At 27.2% G+C, this 9,994-nt stretch overlaps 1 protein-coding gene across 1 annotated transcript; it reads right to left on the bottom strand.

Moving 5' to 3' along the window:
* Nucleotides 1–524: 524 nt before the first annotated feature.
* LOC114316213 (UDP-glycosyltransferase 75C1) lies at nt 525–3,131 on the bottom strand. Its single transcript, XM_028262880.2, has one exon. The coding sequence runs from the start codon at nt 2,097–2,099 to the stop codon at nt 672–674; it is 1,428 nt and encodes a 475-aa protein (XP_028118681.2). The 5' UTR covers nt 2,100–3,131; the 3' UTR covers nt 525–671.
* Nucleotides 3,132–9,994: the final 6,863 nt, after the last annotated feature.

The following is a 9,994-nucleotide window of genomic DNA, read 5'->3' as shown; positions in this document are numbered from 1 at the left end:
CATAGTTTAAAACACAAAATGCCAAAGACTAAGGGATTGTTTGACATGATCTAAATAAATACACTTTTGACATTTTACAAAAAAATATATAGAAAAGTAGAGAGATAATGTAACCTACAAATATAAAAATAAAATAAAAAATATGTACTATCGTAAGTCATGCCAAACAAGCTCTAACTCTCAAAAAAAAATGTATATATATAAAAATTAAGTGTTAATCAAATAGAATCACAAGGCCTTGTTTGGGAACAAGTTATTTTAATAATTTTTTGATTTTTTATGAAAAGAGGTGCGAAAAGTAAAGAGGTGATGTGACTAATTTTAATTGACTTTTTGACTTTTTTACTAAGGGTAACGCTAGGGACACCAAATTTTTTACCAAACAAATAACCAAATGTCTCACATAGGTGTGGAGTCTGCAATTTTGTAGACCCCACACCCATGTGAGACATTTGATCATTTATTTGGTAAAAAATTTGAGACTTCTAAGATTTTCTTTTTGCTAAAATAATCACTCCCCAAACGAAAAAAACTTACCATTAATGTTATAGAACTTGTAATGAAAATGTTCGACTTATAAAATCTTAACAACAGTGCTAAGAGCATAAATATTAAATACAAAATGAGACACACATATTTAACAAAGAGTGTATCTCATTTTGTGTGTAGTTCTATATGGACTTAGACTTGTCAAAAAAAATTTCAACCTCATCTACAAAAGCCCTAACATTCATTTCCACGGATCCACCTTCCGATGCAGCTTCCATTGCCAAATCCCTCCATTTCTTGGCATTTTTGTTCATTTCTTCACCTTTCTCTCCGCCACCCATAACCACTTCTATGCACCTCTTGATCTCATCACCTTCCACTATTCCATCTTCATTCACTGTTACCCTCACTCCAATCTTGAATACATCTTCTATAAGTTTTGCATTCGTTGGTTGATCTGATGACTGTGGGAAACATACCATCGGAACACCAAATACCAAACATTCCAATGAAGAATTCCACCCACAATGTGAAACGAAGCACCCTAAAGATGGGTGTGAAAGGACCTCCACTTGACCACACCACGGCACTATCATCCCTAGTTGTTCAAGTTCTTCTCTACGGCTTAGCTCATCTTCTTCGTTCTCGCCATTTTCTGTAGCCCTTATGACCCACAAGAATGGTCGATGGCTTTCCAACAACCCGCGTGCTATCTCCTCCACTTGTCGCTTTGATAATGTTGCTAAGCTTCCAAATGATACATAAACAACGGATGATTTTGGCTTCAAATCCAACCACTCAACGTAATCCTTTGATTTTTGGAATAGGTCAGCCGCAAAAGAAGTATCGGATCGATATTTCCCATCCAAGAATGCCGATGGGACTAATGGACCTATTGCAATGAAGTTGAGCTTCTCATCAATGGCTCTTAAGGCCTCCGGTTCCAAAGCATCGAATGTGTTTACCAGTATTCTAGGGTTTTCTTCTTCGTTAAGCGTATTTAGCTGTTCTTTAAATCTGTGCAGTAAAAATTTAAATGATTTTGTGTCTGAGTCAGGGTTTGAAGCATCAAGAAAAGAGGGAAGGTCACGTTTGGAGAGCTGTGGGAGTACCGGTAATTCAACAAAGAAGGAAGGATCATTGGAAATACTTGTAATGGTATCACCATAACCATTGAAGTAATAAAAGAAGATATGAAAAATAGTGGCTGGTTGAGTCCAAAGAAGTGTGGATGGGATGTGAAAGGATTGAGCCACTTTGGCTACCCATGTTTGAAGCATAGTGTAGACCAAACCTGTGACAGGGTTGCCTTCCTCGGCGCTGGCAGTGATGAGTTGGGCTAATTTTTGAGACCCGCGATTCTTGAGCTCAGACAGAAGGTGTTCATAGTCATCACCAACTTTGAACCCATCATCGTAGCCATCGGAGAAGGAAGCAAAGGTTAAGCCTTGTGGGAATGTGGTGGTTTTGGGCATGCGACGATGGGCGGAGACACAGGTGACTAGGGTGACCTTGACACCCATTCTTATGAGCTGTTTGGCTAGTTGGAGTGAAGGATTGATAGCCCCTTGGACTGGATAAGTAAAGAGAAGGATGTGCTTGTGCACCATATTTGCTTACCTACAAACAGGTATATGAAATTGACTCTGGATGTGAAGATATGGATGTGAAGATATGGTTAGGATTTAAATGGTAAGGCGTGAGTGATCAAATTTAAATTACATATTAATATTTTTAAATAAATTTTAAATTTGTAATATTATATGTATATACAAAAGGGGTATTTGTTTCAGCTTTTCAGAGCCAATTTATGACTTTTAGCTTTGAAAAAGTTATTTTGGAGCGTTTGGTTAAACTTATTTCAAACAGCTTCTTATTCTAACAGCTTATTTTAACTCAAAAAAGCTGATTCTGAGAAACTTTTCACCTCTTGCTTCTGATTATCAGCTTCTGCTGTGGACATGTTAATTTATGGTTATACTCTTAAATTTTTTTATTTTTTATTTTTTAAAAAATAGAAAAAGACTTAAATGGACTATAGATTATTATTATTATTTTTTATGAGAAATATAGACAAACAAAAAATAAAAATTAATTAAAAAAACTATTTCACAGCTTATTTAACAAACACTACTCAGCAACTTAAATATATAATCTAACAGTTATACCAAACAGATTAACAACTTCTGATTAAAATCATAATTTATAATCTATTAAGTTATAATGTATAAACTGTTTTAACAGTTATACCAAACGAAACCAAAGAATTTTATGTAAGTTAGACCTGAGTTGAATTATTTGTGTGGTAGGCCCTTATAGTACGGCATGTGCCTTGTACGTAAATAGATATTAATATGAACTTTAATAAAATCTCTTCTTCTTTTTTTGTTTTTTATTATTGTCTGTTCTAGACATTCGATTTTTTTTTAGGAAAATGTTTGGTGGTCTAAATTTTTGTAGCATGAATGGTTTGAATGTGTCAAAACGAGATCGTTTGAGTGTTTCAAGCCATTCGAACCATGATTTTTCGGACCACCAATCATTGTTATTTTTTTTTATACTTTTATTATATTTTAATGGATCCAGTCACTACTCAATATTCTAAACAATTTTATTATTAGTAATAATAGAAATTTTATTTAAAAATATTAATATGTGTTTCAAATTCATTCTATCTATATATTTTATAACGGAAAAAGTTAGGGATCATGAATATTTTTTCATGAAAATGATCATGAAAAATTTATGATCATTGAATTACCTTAATTAGTGTGTAGTGCTTTATTCTAAGTGTTATTCAAAGGTTACAAAGTTTTCATGATTATTTTCATGAAAGATTTTCATAATACCTAGTATTGCTGTTTTATAACACACGCTTTTAATTTTCACTATTCACTATAATTCTGGACACAAATCTGGACCCTAAACTTTCTGTTTTATTATATTATCTACACGGTGCTACTGCCAAGTAGTAAAAAAAATTATTGAGTTTTGTAAAGTAATTTAAAGATAACAGATGATTGGCTTAGGGTCTCATTTGGTAAGAAGTTAAAATTTAATTTTGGTTTTTAATCCGAGTCACATTATTTTTCTATTTTTTTATATATTTTTTTTTAAAAAAAAGTCAAAAGTTAATTTTTAACTTACTCCACAAAACAACTCATTATGTTTTGTGATTTTTTATTTGTCAAACAACACCACATATTCCACAAAACAACCCATTATGTTTTGTGATTTTTTATTTGTCAAACAACACCACATATTACATAAATTATATCGCATAATATTTCAATAATATCTAATAATTTTTTCTCCAAAGTTTGCTTATAATCAAAATGATTATCAAAAAAGAAAATTTCTATCTTTTTAAGTTTTGTTACCGTTTTATATCCCGCTTATATGAATATTTATAATTAATTTATTATTTAGAATTAATTATTAAAAATAATAATAAAGACAAATAATATTTTATTGTGCATCTCAGCAATAACAACGGAAGATCTCGATCATCCAATGGTTGTCATGAAATAATGTAAGTTTCAAATTTTTTAGTTTGGTACACGAATTTGGGTTTAAAAAAAAAAAAAAAAAAAAAAAAACAACAACAACAATCCTATATTTTACATATTTTTTCAAATTTTATCTATATTTTACATTTAATAGATTGTTTCTAAAATTTACACAATCCTATAATTTATTCAAATAATAATAATAGGTGCAGATTCTCTTCGTTATGTTACAGATCCTCACGGATCATCCAAAGGTTGTAATGTAATAATGGTAGGAACAGTAGGGCTGGACTTTTCCGGTGTCTAGATCTGGTTGGATGCTATTTTGTCCAAACTCGTGGAGTTTACAAATAATCTACGGATCATTCAATAATGGTAGTAACAGTTGGGTTGGACTTTTCCTCCGTCTAGATCTGGTTGGATGATATTTGTCGGAACAAGTGGAGTTTATTTTAACTCATGGTTTGAATAATTTATTTTATAGAATTTTTTATATATATATATTATTTATAAAAAATTATATTCATTTTATAATCATAATTTATTTAATTTGTCATATTTATTACCAAAAAATAGATAGTCTATTTTACAAAATATACTTGTCATAAAAAAAAAAATTAAAAAAAAATTTGAGACAAAGACGATAAATTAAACATATTATAATTATCAAATTGACTTAGTTTTTCTCAAAGATGACACACATGAAACGCCTTATAAAATGAACAATTTAAATTATTGAAATACGACTCATGATAGCCCTTATGAGCCCGAACAACGTCTTCTAATCTAGATTTTGGACTATAGACAATTTGTTCGGGATACAGATCATCTTCCTTTGGCCATGTTTGGTGGCACTTATTTTAAGTCAATTTATTTTGTTTATTTGCTTAAAAAAATTTAATTAATGTGTTTAGTTGTAATTTTAAGTACTCATTTGACCTAAAAAAATGAGGTTTTCTTAAGTTATTTCGTCTTGTTTGGTTCTAATTTTTTAACACAAATTTTTTGAAAATTAAGTTTTTTATTTTTTTAATATTTTATTTTTTTTACTTTTTAGATACACCTAACCTAGATGCACTTAAAAAATAAAATATTTGTACAAAAATGTTTTTAAAAAATTAATAAATGTACAAGAGCATGAAAATGTATTGAATTTTTATATTTTTTTTTGTATTTTTGGAATTTAGTTAATTGTTTTTTTAAAAAATACAGATATTATTCTTTTTAAGTGTATTTATATTAGATGCATCTAAAAATTTTAAAAAAAATTAAAATGTTAAAAAAATTCATTGATAACAAAAAAATACGAAAAATTAAATGAAAAATTTAGCCAGAGCCTTCCCCATTGGACCATTGTTTGGTAAAAAGTACGGCCTAATTTATTTTGTTTCATAAACCCCTAAGGAGAAAACACATAATGAAATAAGGACAAATAAAATATCTTATTTTTTTTTTAGACAATATTACCAAATTAACATGTTACTATCAAACAGAGTAGCTGTCAAACAGAATAACATGTTACTGTGAGAGAAAGTAATATATTACTGTTACTGTTTACATCAATATTGATGGTAATAATTTTTTTTAAAAAAAAAATTCATAGACAATATGAATCTTATTTGATAGATCTGTGATGCCTCAAATTTTATTTTGGAACATCATAAAATTTAAATAACAAATAACTTACTAAATAAAAATTTTAACAACTAATTAGGGAAATTTAGATTTTCACATAGTCAAAGCTTAACAACTAAATTACGAGTCCACATACAATATTACAACAAATTTATAACATTCGTGATTACTAATACCAAGGATAATAAAATTTTATTTCGATAGAGTTTTGACTTTAAGTTAGCCAAGGTTCAATATTAGCAGCAGTTCCAAATTCAGCCTCGATCCCTTCTTCGACATAATCTGGCATGAAACGTCAGGGTAACAAAAATATATGCCATGAGTTTTGCAACACAGTAAGAAAACGTAACCAACTTACCATTCTTTTTAAGAGAAAATAATCAAATCATGACAATTAAAATAATAGTAAAATTCAATAGCATGATAAATGTAACAACCATTATAATAATTTCGACAATTTTAATAGTTTAGATGATACTCAAAATCTCACCAAACAGATTTTTTTACTAACCATTAAACCATGGTCACGGTTAATTTGGAAACCCTCCTCCTCCCCGGCTCAAATATTAAAGAACTACTCCCTCCGTCCCAAAATATTAGTCCCTTATTCCATTTTTCATTGTCCCAAAATATTAGTCTCTCTTCAAAAATCAAGTACAAAAATAATATAAATTTTCTATTTTACCCTTCTTTTAAATTAATAAACAACATAAAAAGTACAATTATGCATTGATATTCCCAAAAAATGTACTATCAAAAGGATAATTTTGAAAAATCAACTTTTTTCAAATGCAATAATTGTACTATCAAAAAAAGTTGGATTCCCCAAAAGGGACCATTATTTTGGGACGGAGGGAGTACTAAAGATGCCCACACCCGGAGTTATATATCCAAACTGTGGCATCCATGATCTGCCCCAAGGGAACGGTTTGTCAGGTGTATGTAACCTTCATGCGTGCCACCCGCACATCCACCCTTATTCCAAAACCAAATACCGATAACGGTTCAAATAAGTCACGTGTCATCTTAGGGTTTTGCGACACAATTCACATAAAAATTATTAAAAATCAGGGCTCACCTTGAACAACCGGTATTAATCCTCAATTGTTAACTTTTTATAAGTTGTTAATCGTTTCAGTTAGTTTTTATATTAATCACAAATAATTCTAATTTTATTTATCAATAATGTTGTACCAACTCATTAAAATTTCTAACATAAAATGTTACACATGTCACACCAAAAATAAATTAATGTACAAAATTTAAATAAACAATTAATTTAAACTATGGTATGAAATAATAATGTAGATACTAAAAAGAAATAAATCATAATCACACACATGTATAGATTTTTAATCTACAAAATTAGACTAGCACAATATTAAATTTTAGTCATTTTATCATATGAATATAATCTGAAAATTACAATAATTAAAAAAATAATAATAATGAAAGGGTTGAGAGAGTTTTTTTACTTAATTGTAGAGTTGAAACAGAATAATAGAATGGTAAGAAAATATGCAACCTTCTTAACCTCCTCGTCTTGCTAATTACTCCACTTCGCAGATTTTTATTTTTATTTTTCCTCAAGTCTCCTTTGCCTTCTCTAATCAAGAGTAGCATGCATATATATATATATATATATATATATATATACAAACATATTGAGGTGGTGTTTGGGAAGGACTTCTTGGGCTAAATTAGCCATGTAAAGACAAAAAAGAAGATTTTAGTCACGTGGAGACAAAAACTTCATAATCACTTGCCACCAACCATTGTCAAGGTAAATTTACAAATCTACCCCCACATGAGAGAGGGGCATCACCACAAAAGCTTTACAGTCACTTCCCAAAAAATACCTATTTTCAAAAAAATACAAAGGACGTTGAAAAAAAAAAATTAAAAACGTTTTTTTGGTTTTTGTTAAAATATTTTATAAAAATAAATTTAAACTCTATTTATAAAAATATTTGTAAATATTTTAAAATTTTTTTATTATGTGTTTGGTTATGATTTGAGTGTAGAGACATGAAAGTAGTATGGAGTTTCGACTTATGTGTTTGGTTATGAGTTTTAAAAATAATTTACTAATTGAATTTTATTTTATGTGTTTGATTACGATTTGAGTGTAGAGTTGTTTTTAAATTTAAAATATTAACATTTTAAATTATTTAAATTTTTTGAATATTTAAAGTATTCAAATTTTTTTGTTAAAATAATTTTTTAAATATTTAAATTATTTAAATTTTAACGATTTAAATTTTTTGAATATTTATTTTCATTTTTTGCTTATTAAATTTTTTAGATTATTTAGATATTTAAAATAAAATTAAAATTAAAATAAAATGAAAATAAATATTCAAAAAATACACAGGACAATAACATAAAACCTCACTTTTTATCATTTCACAGAAAATGAAAAAAAAAAATTAAAAAACACATGAAAAAAAAAAAATTAAAATACATAAATTATTTAAAAAAAATACGCGTCATTCAAAAATATTTTAAAATATTTAACAAATTACAAAAACATAAATTCAAAAAAAAAATTAAAAAAATCATTTGGGTTAAGGTTAAAAAAATATTAATAAAAATAAAAAACACATGAAAAAACATTTGCAAAAAAAAAAAAAAGAACTTAAAATACATAAATTATTAACAATAATTTATTAATTGAGTTTTATTTTACGTGTTTGTTTACGATTTGAGTGTAAAGTTGTTTTTAAATTTAAAATATTAACATTTTAAATTATTTTTATTTTTTGAATATTTAAATTATTTAAATTTGTTTGTTAAAATAATTTTTTAAATATTTAAATTATTTAAATTTTTACGATGTAAATTTTTTGAATATTTATTTTAAATTTTTTCCAAGGTAAATTTTTAGAATATTTACATTATTTAAATATTTAAAATACAAAAAAAATGTAAATAAAATTAAAATAAAATTTTAATTAAGTTTTGTTTTATATATTTAGTTACGATTTGAGTACAGAATTGTTTTTAAATTAAAAATATTAACATTTTAAATTATTTAAAGAACGTAAATTAAAGAACAAGAACTAATTAATGTATAAAAAAATATAAATGACAAAAACATAAATTTAAAAAAAATTAAAAAAATTTAAGCAAAAAATAAATAAAAAAATATTTTACCAAACTACGCCAAAATAAAACCCAAAATAAAAAATAAAAAATAAAAAAATTTAAGCAGAATACCCAAATCGAAACCCCAAAAAAAAAAAAAAAAAAAAAAAGATAGCGAAAAACGGCAAATTAAAACCAAAAATAAGAGAAAAATAAAAAACAAATAAAAAAAAAAACAACATTGGTGGACCGTGTGGGAAGCTGACGTGGATGCCAAAATCTTTGAATTACAGGTACATGTGGATCAAGGGCACTTTGGTAAATTAATAGGAGGCCACCTCACCAAAAAGCCAAAAAGTCAAAAAAGTCAAAAAGCCCTTCCCAAACCAGGCTTTTTAGCCCAGGCTAAAATAGCCAAAAAAATCAAAAAACCAAAAAGTCAACCCACTTTCCAAACAGAGGCTGAGGCTAAGGGCTGAGGCTTTTCCCTTCTCTCTCTCTCTCCATCATTCTCTTGTCACTTCATATCTTCTAACTCCAAGAAGCATGATGAGTTGAGGATTCTACACTTACATGCAAGTCAGCAGGTGACATTATTTTGTCACCAAGAAATTTAATTCCGATTTTTTTTTTTATATGGATTTCTCAAAATTGATACACTAAAGTTTTTAATTACTCCCTTCGTCCTAAAATATTAGTCCCTTATTCCATTTTTTATTGTCCCAAAATATTAGTCCCTCTTCAAAAATCAAGTACAAAAATAATATAAATTTCCTATTTTACCCTTCTTTTGAATTAATAAACAACATAAAAAGTACAATTATGCATTGATATTTCCAAAAAATGTACTATCAAAAGGATAATTTTGAAAAATCAACTTTTTTCAAATGCAATAATTGTACTACCAAAAAAAGTTATATTCCCCAAAAGGGACCATTATTTTGGGACGGAGGGAGTAAGATATTTAGTAAGAATAATTATCATGTTGAATTCTAATTACGATAATTTATAAATAATAAATATTGAACACCTAAAAAATTATTATTCTTAATAATGTCTTTGTTAGTGACTGAATTGAATTAATTTAAAATTAATAAACTCTGGATAAAATTAATTAATTAATTTATTTATTTATTTTCTTTTAAGAATAATTAAATGTGGATTTTCACAAAATCTTGATAAGAGAATTTTAAAAATACTAATTTTATTAAAAACCTACAACTACATCAAAAATAATATTATTTTAAAGTTTAATATTTTGATAATAATGGTAT

The sequence above is a fragment of the Camellia sinensis genome, chromosome 6, assembly GCF_055761805.1.
Source record: "Camellia sinensis isolate YWXY chromosome 6, ASM5576180v1, whole genome shotgun sequence".
In the NCBI taxonomy this organism is placed as follows: domain Eukaryota; kingdom Viridiplantae; phylum Streptophyta; class Magnoliopsida; order Ericales; family Theaceae; genus Camellia; species Camellia sinensis.
This window is presented reverse-complemented; position numbering and strand designations above follow the sequence as displayed.